The sequence below is a fragment of the Mytilus californianus genome, unplaced genomic scaffold (assembly GCF_021869535.1).
Source record: "Mytilus californianus isolate M0D057914Y unplaced genomic scaffold, xbMytCali1.0.p SCAF_4, whole genome shotgun sequence".
Classification (NCBI taxonomy): domain Eukaryota; kingdom Metazoa; phylum Mollusca; class Bivalvia; order Mytilida; family Mytilidae; genus Mytilus; species Mytilus californianus.
Genome location: NW_026262690.1, coordinates 87,325,222 through 87,348,324, shown reverse-complemented (window position 1 = coordinate 87,348,324; position 23,103 = coordinate 87,325,222). Strand labels below are relative to the sequence as shown.

General features: G+C 33.2%; 1 protein-coding gene across 1 annotated transcript; it reads right to left on the bottom strand.

Moving 5' to 3' along the window:
* Positions 1-261: 261 nt before the first annotated feature.
* Positions 262-22,807, bottom strand: LOC127737124 (uncharacterized). Its single transcript, XM_052247658.1, has 7 exons — positions 22,730-22,807; positions 18,605-18,681; positions 15,985-16,210; positions 9,815-10,147; positions 7,808-7,895; positions 2,904-3,019; positions 262-335 (listed from the first exon to the last, which is right to left on the bottom strand). The coding sequence occupies exons 2-7, from the start codon at positions 18,659-18,661 to the stop codon at positions 262-264; spliced, it is 894 nt and encodes a 297-aa protein (XP_052103618.1). The 5' UTR covers positions 18,662-18,681; positions 22,730-22,807.
* Positions 22,808-23,103: the final 296 nt, after the last annotated feature.

Below are 23,103 nucleotides of genomic sequence, written 5' to 3'. Positions count from 1 at the left end.
ATTGGCTTAATAATTGAACAGTTATAAAATAAGAAATAAATTTGAGTAAAAAGAATCAAAATATGATCACTTAGTATCTAGGAGGTGCAGAACTTAGTCAATCAAACGAAGGTGTCATATAGAAAATTGTAAAGTGTTCTGCAGTACCTAGTGTCTTTACTGCAATTGCTGCTGTCAGTGTAAAAGTGTTATGCTGACTGCCACAACCTGAATTTTATTTATCAATAAAATAAAACAAATTCAAACTTTTTTCTTCAGATGCTATTTCTTGATCATGAAGAAGCATCTGTCTAATCTTATAACATTCAGTGAAGGTTTAACAAAGTCAATGATGTCTAATAAAGATTGGTGTTTAACTACATTTAACATTACTGTGCCATTTTGTGGCAGTCAGTTTTTGTTGATGGAGGAAGCCATTGTCCTTCTGTAGGAAAACTGACGATTCTAGTCAATGAAGATTGGACCTGCCAATATCAGGATTGGAACTCACAACCTCAGTGTTGACAGGCTAGTGATATAGTAGTTCTACCACTAAGACCACTAGGCCACGGATTATGAAGAAGCATCTGTCAAATTTCCATTCAATTCTATGACAAACTTATTTATGTCACTAGTGGGATTCAAACTCACAATCTCAGTGTTGACAGGCTAGTGATACAGTAGTTCAACCACTAAGACCACTAGGCCACGGATTATAATTATGAAGAAGCATCTGTCAAATTTTCATTCAATTCTATGACAAACTTATTTATGTCACTAGTGGGATTCAAACTCACAACCTCAGTGTTAACAGGCTAGTGATACAGTACTTCAACCACTTAGACCACTTGGCCACTGATTATGAAGAAGCATCTGTCAAATTTTCTTACAATTCTATAACAAAGTTATTTATGTCTAAACAAACTTTAACCACAAACTGAACCTAAAAGTTGATGATATCTTCTGACAATGTCAGATTTTAGGAGAGCAATGTATAGCTTCTACAACTTGATGCAAACTAGATAGAAGAAGTTTGGTGCTGCCTATCATCTCCAAATAATATGAGCAGAAACCTGATGAAATCACACAATAAAAATTTATTGCACAACTTCCATGTCCTGTACAAGAATCTGTGTGAATCTAATGCCATTCCTTTTCAAGTTGTGATTTAACAAACTGATAAAAACATAAATTGCTATACATTGGCTAGAGGTATAGGGGGAGGGTTGAGATCTCAAAAAACATGTTTAACCCCGCCGCATTTTTGCGCCTTTCCCAAGTCAGGAGCCTCTGGCCTTTGTTAGTCTTGTATCATTTTTAATTTTAGTTTCCTGTTTTTAATTTGGAGTTTAGTATGACGTCCATTATCACTGAACAAGTATATATATTTGTTTAGGGGCCAGCTGAAGGACGCCTCCGGGTGCGGGAGTTTCTCGCTGCATTGAAGACCCAATGGTGGCCTTCGGCTGTTGTCTGCTCTATGGTCGGGTTGTTGTCTCTTTGACACATTCCCCATTTCCATTCTCAATTTTATCCCCATATGCATCCTTTATACACCCTGTTATCTATGATTGTTTATCTATTAGAACCAAACGGAAAAGCTTTTTTGTTTAAGATCCTTCAGAAAACTAGGGTAGGTAGGTTTGAAGTCTTTTTTTATTTTGCTAAATATCTATATTAAAACCTACAACTTTGGCAGGGCTCACTACAGAAAGTTCTTAACCTTAAGGTAGCCATTTTGAGTAAAAAATAAATGGGGAATGTGTCAATGGGACACAGATGATGCCCCCACTTGCATATCATATAAAGAAATCAAGGGACATAACTGAAGAATGGTAAAAGTGACACTACACAAATTTGTACTTGATCTGAGTTTTGTGGTAATAAGTATTGTGTATAAGCTTCATAACATTTGGTTGAGGAAAATTTAAGTTAGAGAACGGAAACGAAAAATTCAGCAATTTTTCCATTTGTAAAGGCCATAACTCTAGAACAGTAATAGTGACACCACCAAAATTCAAACATGATCTGTATTGTGTGGTAATAAGCATTGTGTATAAGTTTCATAACATTTGGTTGAGGCAAACTTAAGTTAGAGAACGGAAACGAAAAATTCAGCTATATTTCCATTTGTAAAGGGGCATAACTCTAGAACGGTTAAAGTGACACCACCAAAATTCAAACTTGATCTGTGTTTTGTAGTAATAACCATTGCGTATAAGTTTCATAACATTTGGTTGAGGTAAACTAAAGTTAGAGAACGGAAACCAACTTTGGGACGTATGGACATACTGACGGACAAGGGTAAAACTTAATGCACCCTCCACTACGGTGGGGGCATAAAAACATGTTTTGAATGGAAACCCAAAACACAAGTATTTTTTTATTTTGGCCTTAGTATCTGAGAACTGAATCAGCTAAATGGAATCAATAAAATATAAAATATAGGTCAAAATGACCTTTTTTTAGGGAAGCAGTTATACTCCAAAGAGGCATACTAGATACAAATGGCAATGAGTACTCTAGTCCAATTCAGTGATGGTGTGATAAAGTAACACTAACTCTTGTTGCTTTTGAGAGGATTTTCTCACCTGCTGGACTAATTATAACATTGTCTTATCTATGTCTATATCTTATGTCTTATATTTTATGCTTGTAAATGTTCATTTTAAACACAGTAGACCTGGGTTGTTTATGTTATCATTCTAAGAGGTAAAGTATGTGTCTGTCAAAGAGAGATAAACTTGTTAAGCTAACAATAATGGTTCAAAGATTGTTAATAAGTTTTTACCTTTAACTCATCTTATCTGTTACTTTAAATAATAAGTCTTCTACATTTGGTGTACAGAATTGTTGTAAGGTGTACACCATATCATTTTGGCCGTCTTTAAAAATGAGGAAAAAAGTTGACATTATGTATTTACCTATCTGACCCACGTCCTTTGGTGAAACTTTAATCACAGTTGTTTGTTTCTCAGTTGTACTGGTAGTTGTTGCTACTGGTGGTTTTGTTACTCCCAAAGATACTTTATCTGGTGATCTGTAATTGAAGTTATTTTGAAGAAAGATTCAGAACTTGTGTTAAATTAATTGATTCTTGAAAACTGTAATCAAACAAATATTTATAGTTGAAAAATGAAATTAAGAATGAATTTAAAAAAAAATAAATTACAGGAAAAATTCATATCACTGTGGATTCTTTATTATTCGTGGGATACCATTTTTTGAGGATTTCATGGGTATAGGTTAACAACGAATTTAAATGTTCAACAAAGTAGAATTTTTTTAGAGGTGTGTAATCAGACATTGCAAAACCCCAAAATCAAGTATTCACTAAAATACAATTTTTCCTCAACCCATGAAAACTGGTACCAACAAAAATAAATGAATCCGCAACAGTCAATTTTACATATATTTTCACATAAAAAAAAAGAATGTACACATTGTTTTACTAATGATGTCTCTACTATTTAATTAGACAAAGTGATGGCCCCTCCCTGCACTACACTCTGAAGTAACTGTATTATAACAAAGTCAATGTAGGGCTTTCTTTGAGATATTATTGTGTCTGAGAGACACAAATGATGCCCCCGCAGATGCAAAGTGTTATTCTAAAACACACAAAGTTGAGCATGGGAGCACATAGGTCTATGGTTCACTGTAGGAGGAGTTATCCAGTAACACTATGCACCTCTTATGCAAGTATATACTCCAAAAATGACAAAGTTCAACTATCTCCCAAAAGAGCAAATAGTAATAAAAATCAAAACCCTGACCACATGCACACCTTCAATATATGTACAAACAGCCAGCAAAGTGAAAACTTCCTAGCATTCAAACTGTAGGAGGAGTTCTCTGGAATAACTATATACCCATAATGGGACGGACAGAAGGACGGAAGAACGGACAGATGGATGGACGGACAGGGGTAAAACAATATGCCCCAACTTTTAGTTGCGGGGGCATAATAATAAAAAAATGGTTAACAGGAAGTAGGTGTATAACAGATCTGAAATGAGCTCACATCTTAAAACTCAAAAGCACAAAGCAACTAACCTAACTATGTGAATTCATTCTGTTCAGTAGAACTTAGCAATTGGAATTGGTTTTCCAGATTTTCCAGATCAATCATCGCTGAATCAATGTGGAATAAATGGAATGAACTTGAAGTCTCATATTCTGACATTTTTCATTATAATAAAATGCTCCACAGGGCGCAGCTTGATACGACCGCAGAGGTCGAACCCTGAACAGTTGGGGCAAGTATGGACACAACATTCAAGCTTGATACAGCACTGAATTTGGATTGTGATTAAATATTTGACACAGCATAGGTTTCTGACACAGAATGAATGTGGTCTCAGAACTTAAAAAATTTTAATTTACCTATTCAAACCATATCATTATTATTTGCTTTTATATATAAATCAGAAATAACCAATTTAAAATTGAAAATTTTAAAGAAAAAAAAAAAGAAAAAAAGGAAAAAAAAATCCCTCCCCCAAATTTTTTGAACCCCCTTATGATTCATCACCCCCAAACTCAATCCCAGCCTTCCCTTTGTGGTATGGTACCTTACAGTACAATTTCAGAGAGATCCATACACTTGAACACAAGTTATTGTCTGGAAACTAGAAAAATGCTTGTTTTTAAGCCCCTTTTTGGCCCCAAATTCCTAAACATTTAGGGCAATTACCTCCAATCTCAAACCCAGCTTTCCCTTTGTGATATGGAACCTTGTAGTACAATTTCATATAGATCCATACACTTACACACAAGTTACTGTCATGAAACTAGAAAAAGGCTTGTTTTTTTATCCCTTTTTGGCCCCTAATTCCTAAAATTTTGAGGCAATTACCCCCAAAATCAATCCCAGCCTTCCCTTTGTGGTATGGTACCTTACAGTACAATTTCAGAGAGATCCATAAACTTGAACACAAGTAATTGTCTGGAAACTAGAAAAATGCTTGTTTTTAAGCCCCTTTTTGGCCCCAAATTCCTAAACGTTTAGGGCAATTACCTCCAAACTCAAACCTAGCTTTCCCTTTGTGATATGGAACCTTGTAGTACAATTTTAAAAAGATCCATAAACTTACACAAAAGTTATAGTCCTGAAACTAGAAAAATGCTTGTTTTTTACCCCTTTTTGGCCCCTTATTCCTTAATTTTTGAGGCAATTACCCCCAAAATCAATCCCAGCCTTCCCTTTGAGGTATGGTACCTTGCAGTACAATTTCAGAAAGATCCATACACGTGAACACAAGTAATTGTCTGGAAACTAGAATAATGCTTATTTATTGCCCCTTTTTGGCCCCTTATTCCTTAACGTTTTGGGCAATTACCCCCAAACTCATTTCCAGCTTTCCCTTTGTGATATGGAACCTTGTAGTACAATTTCAGAAAGATCCATACACTTACACACAAGTTATTGTCCTGAAACTAGAAAAATGCTTGTTTTTTGCCCCTTTTTTGGCCCCCAATTCCTAAAATTTTGAGGCAATTACCCCAAAAATCAATCCCAGCATTCCCTTTGTGATATGGAACCTTGTGGTACAATGTCAGAGAGATCCATACACTTGAACACAAGTAATTGTCTGGAAACTAGAATAATGCTTGTTTTTTGCCCCTTTTTGGCCCCTAATTCCTAAAATTTGGAGGCACTTACCCCCAAAATCAATCCCAGCATTCCCTTTGTGATATGAAACCTTGTGGTACAATGTCAGAGAGATCCATACACTTACACACAAGTTATTGTCATGAAACTAGAAAAATGCTTGTTTTTTGCCCCTTTTTGGCCCCTAATTCCTAAAATTTGGAGGCAATTACCCCCAAAATCAATCCCCGCATTCCCTTTGTGATATGGAACCTTGTGGTACAATGTCAGAGAGATCCATACACTAACACACAAGTTATGTCTGGAAGTTACAAAAATGCTTATTTTTTGCCCCTTTTTGGCCTCTAATTCCTTAACTGTTGGTACCATAACCCATAAAATCAATCCCAACCTTCCTTTTGTGGTATTGAACCTTATGGTAAAATTTCATTGAGATCCATTCACTTAAACTAAAGTTATAGTGCGAAAACTAATGTGTCTTCGGACGACGACAATGTCATACCAATATACGACTGCAAAATTTTTGCGGTCGTATAAAAATGCTTGTTTTTTGGCCCCTTTTTGGCCCCAAATCCCTTAACGTTTAGGGCAATTACCCCCAAACTCAAACCCAGCTTTGCCTTTGTGATATGGAACCTTGCAGTACAATTTCAGAAAGATCCATACACTTACACACAAGTTATTGTCCTGAAACTAGAAAAATGCTTGTTTTTTGCCCCTTTTTTGCCCCTAATTCCTAACATTTTGAGGCAATTACCCCCAAAATCAATCCCAGCCTTCCCATCGTGGTATGGTACCTTGCAGTACAATTTCAGAGAGATCCATACACTTGAACACAAGTTATTATCTGGAAACTAGAAAAATGCTTGTTTTTTTGCCCCTTTTTGGCCCAAATTCCTAAACGTTTTAGGCAATTACCCCCAAACTCAATTCCAGCTTTCCCTTTGTGATATGGAACCTTGTAGTACAATTTCAGAAAGATCCATACACTTATACACAAGTTATTGTCATGAAACTAGAAAAATGCTTGTTTTTTGCCCCTTATTCCTAAAATTTTGAGGCAATTATCCCCAAAATCAATCCCAGCCTTCCCATTGTGGTATGGTACCTTGCAGTACAATTTCAGAGAGATCCATTTCATTCTCAATTTTAATTTTACTTGAACACAAGTTATTGTCTGGAAACTAGAAAAATGCTTATTTGTGGCCCCTTATTCCTAAACGTTTTTGGCAATTACCCCCAAACTCAATTCCAGCTTTCCCTTTCTGATATGGAACCTTGTGGTACAATTTCAAAAAGATCCATACACTTACACAAAAGTTATTGTCATGAAACTAGAAAAATGCTTGTTTTTTGCCCCTTTTTGGCCCCTAATTCCTAAAATTTGGAGGCACTTACCCCCAAAATCAATCCCAGCATTCCCTTTGTGATATGAAACCTTGTGGTACAATGTCAGAGAGATCCATACACTTGAACACAAGTAATTGTCTGGAAACTAGAAAAATGCTTGTTTTTTGCCCCTTTTTGGCCCCTAATTCCTAAAATTTGGAGACAATTACCCCCAAAATCAATCCCAGCATTCGGTTTGTGATATGGAACCTTGTGGTACAATGTCAGAGAGATCCATACACTAACACACAAGTTATGTCTGGAAGTTACAAAAATGCTTATTTTTTGCCCCTTTTTGGCCCCTAATTCCTTAACTGTTGGTACCAAAATCATTCCCCACCTTCCTTTTGTGGTATTGAACCTTATGGTAAAATTTCATAGAGATCCATTCACTTAAACTAAAGTTAGAGTGCGAAAACCAGTGTGTCTTCGGACGACAACGCCGGACGACGGTTTTTTTTATACGACCGCAAAAAAATTTTGCGGTTGTATATTGGTATGACCTTGGCGTCGTCGTCGCCAAGGTCATACCAATATACGACGGCGAAATTTTTTTGCGGTCGTATAAAAAAAACTAACATGTCACAACTCATCACTGTCAATCTGATGTCAAAAGATGAAGTCATTATGTTCTTAAGTACTTGAGAAAATTAAGAAATATTTGTTGGACCAATAGACATACGGACAATGTGAATGCTATATAGACCCCTGTCCTAAAGTGGTATACATGGTATATATAATAACATATTTTAATTTGAAATATAGTTATACATGTAGATGTACTTTAATTTTTATCCTCACTCCACAATATTATAAATGATTTACCTTGTAGATGCTGTTGGATATGGAATGCATTCTAAAGACATAGGTGGTCTGTAAGTTCTATTTGTACAAACATCTACACACTTGTACACTGTAAATATAAAATGATATATTTGACTTGTTGTTCAAGAGATTTAATTTCCATGTTGGTAGTGCATGAAGATAGTATGTTTCGCAAAATATTGAAAGACCCTTTGAATTCTCTATCAAAGATATCTGATGAATATATATATATAACAAGTTAATCTATACATAAAACACATGCATCTATATTAATTTCAAATTTTCATTGGTTGGTATGCTCAATCCACAGTTTTGGAATTTATCCCAAACATCCATCACTAAACCTAACAAGGAATGAGCTGTCAAATTGACAGCAAACTGGGTTTTCTGTACTTTGAAAGGCTCTTTCAAGATTTTTTGACCTGCCACATTCTATACCTATTTCCAATCTATCATGGACCATACATAACTCCAGAATGGCAAAAATAAAACTGTCAATATAAAACTTGTCCACCATTTTGTCATCAGTAACAGCATATTAAAACTTTATGAGCATTGGCTGAACAGTTCATAAATAAAGTATATGCACAGAAACAACATAAAGTTCAAATATCCAATCTATGAAGGACCATAACTACTGAACCGCAAAAATGAAAATTGTCAATTTCAAACTTGACCACCTAATAAAACATTATGAGGATTGGTTGCACAAAACGACATATAATGCCAATCTATCAAGAACCATAACTCCTGCTTGGCAAAGGTAAAAATCAGCATTACATGTATCTAACTTGACCTCCATTTTTTCATCAGTAGCAACATACTAAAATTTTTAAAACATTGGTCAAGTGGTTTATAAGTAATTGCATGGAAACAACATAATGTGCCATTTTCCAATAAATCAAAGACAATACCTCCTGAACGATAAAAGTGAAAATGGTCAATATTGAACTTGATCTCTATTTTGTCATCAGTAAGACCGAATAACAACATATAACAATTTGAAAACCATTGGCAGAAGGGCTCATAAGTTATTGAATGGAAACGACATAAAGTGCAATTTTCCAATATATCAAGGAATAACTCCTGAACAGTAAAAATGAAAATCGTCAATATAGAAGTTCACTTCTATTTGGTCATTAGTATCAACATATTAAAATTTGAAAAGCATTGGTAGAAAGGTTCATAAGTTATTGCGTGGAAACTGTTGTTAGCCGCCTGCCTGCCAGCAGCCCACCCGCTGTACTTTAACAAAACCCTTCGGAAAACCCAGATAAAATCAAACAGATAAAAACAAATGATAGAAAATATGAACCATTATCTTATAAAGTGATCAATTGAAATAGGCCTACAAAGACCTAAAAGTGGGATTTTAAACAGCAACAAAATCATTAAGAAACTTTGTGGTCTGTTTTGGTCATATTGCATCTACATGTATTCTTTTTGACAAGAATAGCTACATATTTCTTATGTAAAGTCAGTTACAGTAATCTGTATTTTGTTTAGTAGGGACTTTTTCAGATTTGATCTTAAAGAAGATTTAGCTCAAATTTAAAATAGCCATCTGATTTGAAAATTTCATCTACCGGTAGTTAGATTCTTTGCAAACTTTTGTTCAACAGATTTCTAAATTAATAAATAACCAATACACTCTATTTTCGACGCACTGCCTAGAACCAAAATGTAGAAACAGAAATGGTGCACAAGTGCCTTGTAAATCAAGAATGTTCTCTATAGTTTCACTTAAAAGTTTTCAAACTTGTTTTCTTTCTGTGTGATGTTTTGTTGACTGTACATGTAGTTCTTCTAATCTTCCATATGATATTTTATAACACTCTCTGAACCCTTTTACCATTTTCTACAGTGTATCATTTGTATTTTGTATTGGAATTTAGTAGTTTTAATCAAATAAATGTATAAACAAAGAAGTCATGATTACTATAGTACTACTGGTATACCTTTGATGAAATTATGATACATGTACTATACCTCTTTCATCTTACTTACTCATGTTAAGTTCCTGATATAATGGATCACATTTCTTTGAAATAATGCATCTGTTATCTCTCTCATCGAAATAGACACCATCTACAAGGAATTCAGGAAATTCAGGCACATAGTTCCCTGTATAATTACAGAAACATTTGCGATTTGATACTGCATCACTATCATCAAAGATTGCCATGCCTTCCGAACGGCACTTAGATTTTTGATGGATACAATGAGCAACTCCATGTTCTCTGTATTTGTTTGATTGAAACTGTCTTGGACTATAATAGTCAGAATCACACACAATTTCCTGGAGAGTTTTCTTTGCTACGTTGTATCTAGGCATGTGTCCTGAAGAAAAATAAGGATGTAAATGAAAAATGTCTTTAAGAGATCTTCCCACCTACACAATTAAAACCTTTCAGACATCTTTTGAGTTCAAGATACAGTCTTCATGCTCTGAAATGCATGAAATTGAAAAAGTAGTAAATAAAGAAGAAGGGGCATCGAGTTCTAATATTTTAAGCATATATGATTTCATGGTTTTGTCCAAGTTGGCATACCGGTACAAGTCTATAGAAAACCTATAGTTCATTGAAAATTTTAAGGTTTACCGATCACCACAAAATCCACATTATCCACGAAAATTGGTATCCCTTAAATAATAATGAGCCCACAGTAACAAGGAAACATGAAGCACATTTGAGAAAACAAAATATTTCAAGAGAATATGTTTCATGCATAGTTTCACATTTTCTTGATATGGTCATACTTTTCCTTTTTCAAATTAATGTGAATATTGATAAATGCAAGAAAATTGGGGAAATACTCAAAATGTGCAATTTTTATCACTGCTTGTTGCCTTAGAAACTATATTAGTTGCCACTTAACATTATATTGTTTTAAAAACTAACAATAACTGGTGAGATATGGCAGTGTTTGGAATAAAGAAAACAACGATTGTATAAAAAGTGATTATTAAAATGTGCACTTATTGATAAACCTACAGTCAATCATAAAAAAATTATCTTACCTTTTGAACATAAGAATAAGTACAGACAAGCCCTTAATTTCAAATTAAAGAATTAGGTTTTAACTTAACAACTCGTGAAATATTTTTTTATGGAATATCAATTCTAATGTGCATGCTTATTTAATTTAAGCACAGCAAGTTTTTTTATCACTATATAAGTGATAATAAATTGCTTCGACAAGCGCAGCTCGATACGACCGCAGAGGTCCAACCCTGAACAGTGTGGGCAAAAATGGACACAATATTTGCGCTTGATACAGGTCTGAATTTGGATTGTAATTCAATATTTGACACATAATAGGTTTCTGACACAGAATAAATGTAGTCAAAGAACTTAGAATTGGTTATAGAGGCTTGCAATGTATAGGGTATATTGGGATACGGGATATTTGCCATTTTAATTTTAGGGATATGGGATATTTGTCCTAAAAATAAATGGGATATGGGATATTGGTGCATTTTTAGGGATATTGAATTTTGAAAATGAAAAATGAAAAAAAAATGTGAAAATTAAAAGTTAAGTACAGAAATATTTACATGTCACTTGATAAAATTGCCAAAAATGATTTACTTGAAAAAGTTATTTAAGTGCTTTGTTGATTTTCATTGAGTTTTGTTAGTATAAAAAACCCCATGCAATCACGCATCCCAAATTGCATGATAGGACCCAACACGTACTATTGATCACTATTTTAGTGTTTCGGCAGTGAAAGCTTGGGATTAGAGGCTCTGGCTTGGGATGGTCATTTTAGATGCTTTATTTTAGTATAATCAAATATGAAAATTATTCATGTATATATTGATATATTTATATTTCAATTCTTCATCAATAGGTCTAGTTATTATGACAGATCTGCCATCATCAGGGGTCCAACTGTCAATTTTATGTTAAAGTCTTCAACTTTGATCTACTAACTTAAAGCATATCTCAAACACTTTTATGTTTGCTATACGCAACTATTGGTGCAGCATTGAATATTTATACACAATCTTCGTCAAACTGTAATAAATGCCCGTTTCTTTATTTTACGTATATATATATATGGATTATATTTAGTTATCAAAACTAACGGAATATTTTCTTTTTCCTTCGATTTATTTTGCTGTAATAATTCAGTAGGGTCAATTGATAAAGCATCAGTAATACTATCATCTATTTCGACGTTATCATAACCCCTATCTAATAATTTGACTTTGAAATTAGTTTGATTGTTTATTAAATTGTTATGGTCATTTGTGTTTCTAATTTGCTGTATTGCTTCACCTTTAATAAATCCTCGGATTACATGCTGTGAGTGACAGCTATTTCTATGCAGATAGAGATAAGAATTTGTTTCTTTAAAATGTGTTTCAAGGTCGAGAATGCCATGTGTTGTAAATCTTTGACCTTTAATTACAAGAACATCTTAGAACGACATTTTGTCGTTTGAGATTACATAGGTGGACTTCAATAAGGGGTTATAATTATTTGCTAGACGAAAAGAATCTGCAATTTCATCTGATGTTCCATCATATATTATGAATCCATCGTCCCTATATTTTTAACCATATAAAATTAAACAGACCTAGAAAAATCCTATTGCACGAGTTTGCTATCTATTCATATCTACATTTATGTTTATAAATCGCTTATATGACCGTCGGCAGTCTTCGGAGGTCAACTCGATAGTTAATTAGATGGCGTCTAGACTAAAATACACAAGAGACGATGAAACATATTATCGAGCCCATGCCTTGTAAATTGTTTATTTTATATTTTTAATAATTTGGATATATGTTTTAGTATGCTATAAATCAAATATGAGAATTTGAGTCAAATCGATGAACATGATATTGACAACCAATGCCCCTTTAAATGAATCTAATTGGCAGTAATGTTGAGTATTTAGTTGTCTTGTGACTTCTGTTATGTAGTCTAGTCTGTCTGAAATAACACAATTTGAATTGTTATCTGCCTTTTTTATTACTATTGTTTCATCATATTTTAAATTGCGTACTTGCTATTCTTTCGCCCTTAGTAAGATTGTTTTTTTTTTTAATTATTAGAAAAGATAATTCAAGCTTTGTTAAATCGATATAATTTTCTGACGTATGGCACATAGAAGCAGGTTTATATCCTATATTGCTATGAAATGGACGAAGGTCATTTTTGTCGAGCCTTCGACTTTTGTCGAAAAAGTGAGACATAGCGATCCTACATTCCGTCGTCGGCGTTGTCGTCATCGTCGGCGGCGGCGTCCATAAATATTCACTCTGTGGTTAAAGTTTATGAAATTTTAATAACTTTCTTAAACTATCCTGGATTTCTACCAAACTTGGACAGAAGCTTGTTTATGATCATAAGATAGTATCCAGAAGTTAATTTAGTAAAAAAAAATCAATTTTTTCTGTATTTTACTTATAAATGGACTTAGTTTTTCTGCCGGGAAATATAACATTCACTCTGTGGTTAAAGTTTTTAAAATTTTAATAACTTTCTTAAACTATCCTGGATTTGTACCAAATTTGGACAGAAGCGTGTTTATGATCAAAAGCTAGTATCTAGAAGGAAATTTTGTTAAAATTTTGTACCTGTTTTTCAGTATTTTACTTATAAATGAACTTAGTTTTTCTTCCAGTTAACATTACATACAGTCTACAGTTAAAGTTTTTAAAACATTTATTAGATTCATAAACTATCCTGGATTTTTACCAAACTTGGACAGAAGCTTCTCACAATCAAAAGATAGTATCGAGAGGAATGTTTTTATTAATTTTTTTCCTCATTTTTGTTGAGCCTGCGATTAACAGCAAAAGTAGGCGAGACACTGGGTTCCGCGGAACCCTTACACATTTTATTCTTCATGACTGAACATATATCGACATCGCAGTTGTCTAGCAAATTCACTGTAGTCTTTTAGTATAGACATTTTGCATTTTTGCTTGATGGCGTTGGTATAAATTTCAAGCCTTTCGCCAACAGGATATATTCCTGATTTGATAATTTGCGTTTTAATAGATTAACTATACATGCTTTTTTGCATGTGCAGCTCTTTGCTGCATATTATATTCATTCCGTTCTTTTTTTTATTGTAGAATTGGATTTTTTGCTTCTTATCATTTCTATTAAAACGACGTGTCATCTGTGAGTTCACATTGGGTGATTCTCTTAGCTACGTGCCTTTGATGAGCTCACATTTGGTGGCTCACGCTTATCTCTACAGTAACTTTTTATTTGTTACAAACGCTTAGTTATATATTGGTTATTCCAGAGACATGTAGATTAAAATTTAAAGGTCTCTGGATAATTCTGAATGATTAACTTTTCTCTGTGAAAAAGTCAACATCCTTGACATCCATACTACAACGTACAACATGTATTTACGAATGTTGTATACAAAAATGGGTTTGGGAATGAATTAATGATTTTTGGGATATTTCAAAATAGTTTTAGGGATACGGGATATTTGTAAAAAAAAATTATTGGGATATTAGGGGTGAACATTATAGGGATATGGGATATTGGGACAAAAACTTAATGGGATATGGGATATTGATACCCCCCTAAACAAGCCTCGTTATATGATTTGAATTTATATTCAATTTTTTGCTTTTGTGCATTACACTATGCTGTTGCGAATTGCCCCCCCCCCCCCCACCCCCCACCCTTCTTTTTCAAAAAAATTTTGTTTACCCCCCCCCCCCCCCTTTTTTTTTTTCAAAAATCTGTATTTTTTTCTAAAATCATGAGAAAAAATTGCCCCCACCCCCCACCACCAATTTTGTTTTACCCCTCCCCTCCCTCCCAATTTTTTTTAACCTCCCCCCTTTTCCAAAAAAAAAATTCTTTCCCTCAAGATATGGTCATAATCTCAATTCAAATTTCCAATGAAGTTTGCAACCATAATAACCCATTCAAATACATCATAAAAGTCTTAAAATAGAAAATGACATACATAATTATGGCTAAAATTAATATACCTTAATCAGCATTTTTAAAATTATCAAAATAGTAACTTCTAAAAATGAATTAACAGCTAATCACCTCAAGACAATACAACATTTCTTTATACATAATTTAAAAGCAGTGTAAGGGAGGTAATTCAAACACAACATTGTACTTAAGTAATTGTCCATTAACCAGGACACCCTTGTTTTTTCTCACTTTTTTGCCCCTAATTCCTAAATGGTTTGAGCCATAACCCCCAAAGCCAATCCTAACCATCCCTTTGTGGTATGGAAACTTGTGGTATAGTTTCAGAGAGATCCATTCACCATTCCACAAGTTATTGTCATGAAACTAGAAAAATGCTTATTTAGGCCCCTTTTTGGCCCCTAATTCCCAAACTGTTTGGACCATAACCCCCAAAATCAATCCCAACCTTCCTTTTGTGGTTATAAACCTGGTGTTTCAATTTCATAGATTTCTATTTACTAATACTAAAGTTATTGTCCGGAAACCAAATGTCTTCGTACAACGTGGACAACGACGTGATGCCAATACACAAGTAACACAACCGCAAAATTTTTTGCGGTCGTATAAAAAAACTTGCCGTATGCTCGTTTATTATTATATTAAAATTAAACTTGAGTTTATATCAAGTGATATCCAATTCTCACTCGTTATGAAACCTATAATGATTTATATCAGTAATGCCATGCTTAATAGTACTACATGTAGTTATTTTGTTTGTCTTTTAGCATTAAATCAAAATATCTCACGAGTTGTTAAAACCTATTTCTTTTAACCAACAATCTCATTGTGTTAAATAAAAAATTCCATGAATCTAGTCTATGGCGTCAAACTTTAACATCAGACATTCTAAAATCTTTTGAACGCTTCAGAATGTAAGAAAAATTTGATAAAAAGAAGATTTCCAGGTGAAAAGTGTGCCTGTTTAGTATACTATTGAAGAAATCACATATGTCCATTCCCATGAACGAAATGTACATCGCCTTAAACTTTGAAAGTTAAAAATGACCTATCGAATAGCCAATTGAAATGTCGTAATATGGTCTTTTGATGCTGGATAAGCCAATCAAAATTAACGCAGTTTTCATATCACTTTTTTGTATCACACTTAGTGCAGTGTGATACAAGAATTATCTCTTCATGCAAGAAATAGATAACAGACCATAATCATAAGAGGAACAGATAATTTTGGGGTATAACTACCTGCAGATATAGTCTCACTAGGCATACAACACTCCACATATTTATTATCATGGTCAACATTTTCTTTATAATTTTCTGTTATAAGGCAATGATAGGTATCTATGTCAGCACATATGTCTGTTGCTTGTGCTATCCAAGCAGATGATGACTGTTTACAAATTGGTACAAAGTTTGCTTTTGAACACTGACTTGCGACTTCACAAAAACTGTTAAAAAATATCAGAATCTGAAAAAAAGATACAATGTTTATAATTTATTAAAAGATTTATGAAATAATTCTTTCAAGTCATGCTCCATAGATGCTCTGTTTTAACCATGTTAACATGGGTAGTTAATTTCTTTAACCATCAATCATAAGTGGGTCTCATTGGGGTCTAAGCGTGATGCATGTAAGCGTGATGCGTGTAAGCGTGACACGTGAAAGTCAAATAATTTAAATATGAAAAAGGGAACTAAAGTCAGGCAGGATACGTGAAATTACAAGCTTTACTAGTATCATTGCAATGATAAGTGGGGTCCGGGACCATACCCCAACCCCCCCTATGAGACCCCCTCATAAGTGATATGTAATATATTGACATATAGATAGATACAATGCCTACTTATGTTAAAATAAGAATAGAAATGACATAAAAGAATTTTTTTATTCTAATATGAAAATTCAGACCTTTTTTTGTTCAAGACAGCCATTTTTAATAATTTGATGAAGTAAAAATTTTCTAAAATGAATAAAACAAAATAAAAAGTATGTTATCTCCATAGGGTTGACAGGGTAACAGTAGCAAGCCAGACATTTTGCAAACCATTTGACTACTCTCAGTGTGAATGGCTGGATAAAGAAACAATGAATTGCATGCATTGTTGTGATAGGCCTACCTCATTCATAAAATGAAGTATTTAAAATCAAGAAGTAGATGTCTGACAGATCCAAAAAGGCCTTACACATAACAAGTTATCACTTTACAATAAATTACTAACTTTATCCTTACATTTGCCTTATAAAGAAAGCTGTCTTAAATCTGGCTACATTATAAGGTTACCTTCAATTACAAATATCATCAGATCATGTAGTTGTATACGTTATTGCATGAAAAATATTTTCTTTATATCTTTAGTTGTCTACTTGTAATAGAATTATTATAAATGTTACATTTAATGGTATTTATTTCATTCCAATTGAAACAAGCATTCTGAGAGTATTGCATGGCAATACATAGTCCCCTACTGGCTAAAAATTCATTTCACTGGAACAAAATGCTAACTTGTTCTATAACTTGTCATGGTGTAAACAAAAAGTAAATATCATGTCAATATCTTCAAGCATGACTAAAAACAGTGTGGAAAACTGATTATATGAGTGAAAAAACATTAGATATGATTAATAGTTCTCTAAAATTAGATATGATGTAATACAGTGTATATCTATTTTCAAATTATAATCAAATATAATTAATAGTTCCAAATATTTTTTCTTTCATTTGTCACAAACTAATATAGATTTGTAACTTATCTATAAAATGTCAACAACTTTTATCTACACAATGAAATGTATTGAAATATATACATTAATAAAAATAGATTATTATCTAGTTAAAGGATTTCTCTTCATAATTTTTTTTTATATATATATATAGCATTCAGAAAATTAGTTTATACTAAATAACAAACAAGCCTGCCAAAAAATTCTTCAAATAATTTAACAAAGAATGTCTTTTAAAAAATGACTTATCTCCCTTTGTACAGAAATATGGTTTAACATAGTACTCTAACATTAGATATGGTCCATAACTCTGGACTAAATCATCAGACCCGAACAAAATTCGAACTTGATCTATAACTTGTCATGATAAAACTATATACCAAATATCAAATCAATATCTTCAAGAACGAAGAAAAAAAGTGTGGAAAGCTGATTTGCCGTACTGACGGATGGACAGACGGACAGACGGACAGAGTGCAAACCTAAAGTCCCCTTCAACTTCGTCGGTAGGGAACTAATTAGGACAAAATGAAAATCCAGTGAAAACAAAAAATGAAAATAACACTTGATGAATTTTGTGTGTCCGAATCACTTTTCAAGAACTTCCTTCAACAGTAACAGATCTATCTAGACACTGAGTTAATTTTATGAACATGTTACATCCATTTCCCAGAGGTCAATCGGCTTCAATGACATCATTGAACAATAGGCTCTTACTGTGGCTTAATAACAATAGTGTGACATAGGAAATATATACAGAAAGATGCATGAATTTGATCTATGATCAAACCCAAACATTTGAAAGCCAAGGACATATAAATACCTCAATATGTGAGGAGGTAAATACCTCAATATTTGAGGAGGTAAACAACCAAGTTCTTCTAAGGTCAACTTTGCCTGGTGGAGTTTCTTTAATAAATTCTTAAATATATCAATGGAGAATATCAGAAAAATATGTTATAAATCGTTTCAGTTAGTGATTACAGAAAGCACTGACCACTGACCCTCAGGCGAAAAAAATGTCTCAAAATGATGTTGTTCAGAATTGTCTTATTTTCCTGTAATTACCATTGAACACATCCTCTGATAAGACTGTAGAAAAAATTCAAATATTAAACATCTTTAACATAATCTACTTACTGTTAACAATTTGAATGAAGTGTTGATACTTTTCAATACTCCTTTATTTGATGTCATTCCTGCACATTTTCCTTTCACTGAAAAAAAAAGACAAATCTTTACACATATAATGAATTATAGAACCTAATCTGTATTAAACTCCGTTTGGTGAACCAACGCCTGCGTTAATCATTTCGATAGAGTCCCTGAAGTGGATACCTTGGTATGCAGGGTTGTCAAATTATCTGTATTAATACAAATAATTTTTGCAAGCTTATATTATCTTATGATTCCCTTGTTTTTACATTGGTCAGTGTTCTCCCCAGGATTTTTGGATAGCACCATGGTAAGCGTGGGAACAAATTAGAAATATGCATTGAATAGTTTGCATCGTGTCATGACACATTTCCTCTGTCCTCTCTTCTTATGGACAGTTCCCATAAAAGTTACTATTTGTTTATCTTTTTTTTTTTTAGTTTTGTGCAAGGTCTCTCCGTTTTAGGTGATTTATCATGTCAATAACACTTGAGGTGTTTCTGTGTCTGATAGTGACAAATCTAGTAGCCTGTCCTTGTACTTTTTCTAGTTTGTTTATATCCTCAATAAAGTAGGGGTGGAATTTAAGCCAACTGATATGTCACTGATGTAAAACAAAATCAAGACTCCGCCCCAAAACAGATCCTTGAGGCACTCCTGATTTCACAGGGACATAGCCTGAAGTCTCACCCTCTAGGATAACTGCTTGGGTACGACATGATAAAAAGCCCTGTATCCATGCATTTGTTTTACCCTGTATCCCTTAGTGATTTAGTTTGTGCCTTAATGAATTATGACTGACTTTATCGAAATCTTTAGAAAAATCCATTATAAGTGCATCTGTTTGTTTTGAATTTTCAATATCTTTCGTGACATCATCTATAAATTCCAAAAGCTGAGTTTCAAAAGATTTATTTTTTCTAAAGCCGTGTTGAAGGGAATACAGGATGTTATGGTTGTCTCTGTGTGTCATGATTGCGCTAACTACAACATGTTCCATAATTGTTGAAAGGGATACAGGATGTTATGGTTGTCTGCGTGTGTCATGATTGCGCTAACTACAACATGTTCCATAATTTTGCAACATATGCATGTTAAAGAAATAGGTCTATAATTCTCGTGATTATATTCAGACCCTTTCTTGAAAATGGGGGAGACATGTGCAGTTTGCCAGTCAGTGGGGAGTTTGCCAGTGTCTAATGATTTCTGGTATATAAAGCATAGAATAGTCACTGGTGATATTTCATGTGCTAACTCCCTTAGGAGGCGTGGCTTAAGTTCGTCTGGTCCACTTGACTTGGATGGGTTTTCATTTAAAAGGCGTTTGGAGATACGTTGGATGGTTATACTTATGTTTTGCATGGTAGGGTACTGTAAATTCAGAAATTATTGCGTGCATTTATTATTGCGATTTTGTCATTTTAGACTAAAATGCGATTTGAATTTTTGTGATTTCGAGAAAAACCTGTAATTCCTATAAAAAAATTAATAATGCGAGTTTAAATTATTGCGATTAAAACCCTGTCCTATTTTTCTCAATAATAAAAACATCGCAATAATTTCTGAATTTACAGTAAACTGTTTTCTGTTGCATGCACTGATTGTTTTCAAGTTCAGTAGCAATGATTACGGTATGTTTGGTTCTGAGAAAACAGATTGAAACTGCCTGTTCAAGTGTTGAGAGCATCTGATTTCTGTTTTGAGTCTGTTATAAGTTTTCCATTCTGCTTTAGTGATGTTATTCCACTATCATGACTGTAGTCAGTTTTTTTGCTTTTAATATAAGACCAAAATTTTTTCATGTTGAAAAAGTTGTTTTCATCAGGTTTTGGAGTAACAATATTTTCAATGTACTGCCAGTATGATTGTCTGAGTTGTTTTTGAACCCGATGTTTAATTTGCTTTTATTTGTTTCTCATGATGTCATTTCAAGATTTTTTCATCTTTTTATAGAGTCTCTCTCATTTTCATTAATTTTCTTGTTTCAGCTATAACCCATGGTTTTTTATTTTTTGTAGTGAGGTATTTGTGTGGAATATTCTCACTGACTAGTTCATTTAGTTTTGAATTCTACCCAGAGTTCATCAACAGTATGTGTATTAACCCTTTCCTGTTTTATGTTGTAGGTCATTTACTTTTTTTTTTTATCACGTTTATTATTTCCCAGTTTGCCTTGTAAATCGGCACACTCCTTTGAGTCTATTTATCTTAGACGGTGTTATTTTAAATTCCATAAAGACAATTACATGATTAATGTATATTTTGGTGGGTAGATTTTGATTTTAATTTTTTGTTTTTCCAATTCCACCCTGGGACATTAAATCTCCTCCAATTAATACTGTAAACCAACTAATTATTGCGAGCAATTTATTTTCGTGACTTTTGCGAGTAGAAAAATAACGGAAATATAAATCATCGCGAATATGTAAAACTTGGATTTTTCTTTATTCATCTACATCAAGTAAATTTGAGAATTGCGAAATTAAATCGCCTCGAAATGGACTAGAAAGGGCAAAACGCGAAATAAAGTATCCGCGAATATAAGTTGGTTTACAGTATTGCTGAATTTTTTATTTGATTAGCTCTCCTTACTGATGTGTCAATTTTTTGCGGTTAAACAAAAACTTAATCAAATTAAATATGCAAATGAATGGAACATTTTACTTATAATTTGCAAGTCTACATTAGACAGTAATGTAGAAATGCCAAATTCTACTTTTCTATCAATGCTGGTATTAACCTTTAATCATCTGGTATCAGGTCTGTTCGCCCTGATGACATGTTCGCTCTAGGTCCTTTCGCCCTGGGTTCGTTAGCCCATAGAGTCTGTTCACCCAATATCAATATTATTGGTGTATTAAGGTTTAATAAACTTAGTCAGATATTTATATAATAAATATTAAAGAAAATATATATTTCTCAAAAACCGAAGGGAAATATTTAAAAATTAAAGCCTAATTTTGGAGCATTAATTGGCTTCATTATTACATTAAATTGATGTTTATTCAGAATTACTTTCAATGACTGTTGAATGTAATTAAGAATTCTGAATACTAGGTAAATTATGCCGAGTGTCTTTAATCTCACTGACTGGTGGATTAATTATGAAAACTAACATTTTTTCGAAATAAAGTAGAGTAAAAGCAATAATGTAAGACATGAGCAAATGATGAGAGGGAAATTATTTTTGCAGCTTGGCTTTTTTTATCTCGTTTGTTTTGACCAAATTTTTTATATATATATATATCATGGAAGTGGATTTTCAGTTATTTTATATTAAATACATTATATTCCTGAACACTATAGTGCAAATCAAAGGAAAATAATTATCTGGTAGCAAGCAATGCAACATAAATATTTGGCCAACTTTAACATACTCTATTCAAATATATATTATACGTGTCAACAAGACAACAAAATGAAATAAAAATCAGGGTGAACTGACCCAGGTCTAACAGGTATTAGGGCCAACAGGTACTACATGTACTATGGCGAACATGAATCTGACAGGGCGAACATCCTTGGGGTATTGCATAATCAGAAGGTATATCTACATGATCAAGCAATTAATATCCTATCACCTGTTGATTGTTCAATTTAACTATAATCAATGGTACAGAAGTAATTTTGGAATGATAATGCTCTCTGGTTACATGAAAGTTACAAAACAAATCTCCAGTTACATGAAAGTTACAAACGTTTTGTTTCTTCATTTCTTCAGAACTAAATTACAGATTGACATGATTTGACCATTCATTTTACTACTTTTGACTTCTACAGTGCAAAATTTCTGCAATCTCTGCTATCCTCTCAAATCTTTTGTTAGGTTAGGTTTTAGAATTAGGGATAGTGTTAGAATTTGGTATGAGCAAGGATTTGTATATCACTATACAAATCCTTGGTATGAGTTAGGATGGGTTTTGAATTCGGGTTAGCTTAGTAGTAGACCTCCAAATAGGTTGGGACCCCTAAAGTTGAAAAAAGCTGAAATTTTAAAACCAGCGACATATCTAGTCAACGTCGACAACGACCTGTAAAAGGTTGTAACAGGCGCGAAAAACATAGTTAATACTTGGTTTATCTTCTTAACAACTTCACCGATAGACCTACCTGATACAACGACGATACAGTGAATTTTTACATCTAAACATTAAAGTTGCGTCAATGGTAAATTTGATATCCAAATGCTCGTTTCTATTTTCGGTTTGGGAGTATAAGTTTTATTGCGCTTGTTTCTCCATAGACAAATTCGAAATGTAGTCAATAACCCAAAGAACGTTTTTATACAATATTATAAAACAACGTACAGAAAGAGTGAATGGGACAACTGTCTTTTATCATTAGAGATCATACCTAGTCTCACTATTTTTAATACATACCACCTTTGATAAGTGTTCAGTATGACGATAAATTTTCACTTTTGTTCTCGTACTAGGAACTATACAAATTATTTATATTGTAAAAATTATTTCCGTACTCCATGT

Bases quoted from the DNA above. Each gene is read 5' to 3' on its own strand.
- LOC127737124 (XM_052247658.1), bottom strand. From the start codon at position 18,661: ATGACATCAAATAAAGGAGTATTGAAAAGTATCAACACTTCATTCAAA. The intron at 3,020-7,807 runs GTAAATCATTTA...CTTCAATTACAG, and splicing joins TATCCAACAGCATCTACAAG to ATCACCAGATAAAGTATCTT. The intron at 336-2,903 runs GTAAATACATAA...AATCTTTATTAG, and splicing joins AAAGGACGTGGGTCAGATAG to ACATCATTGACTTTGTTAAA.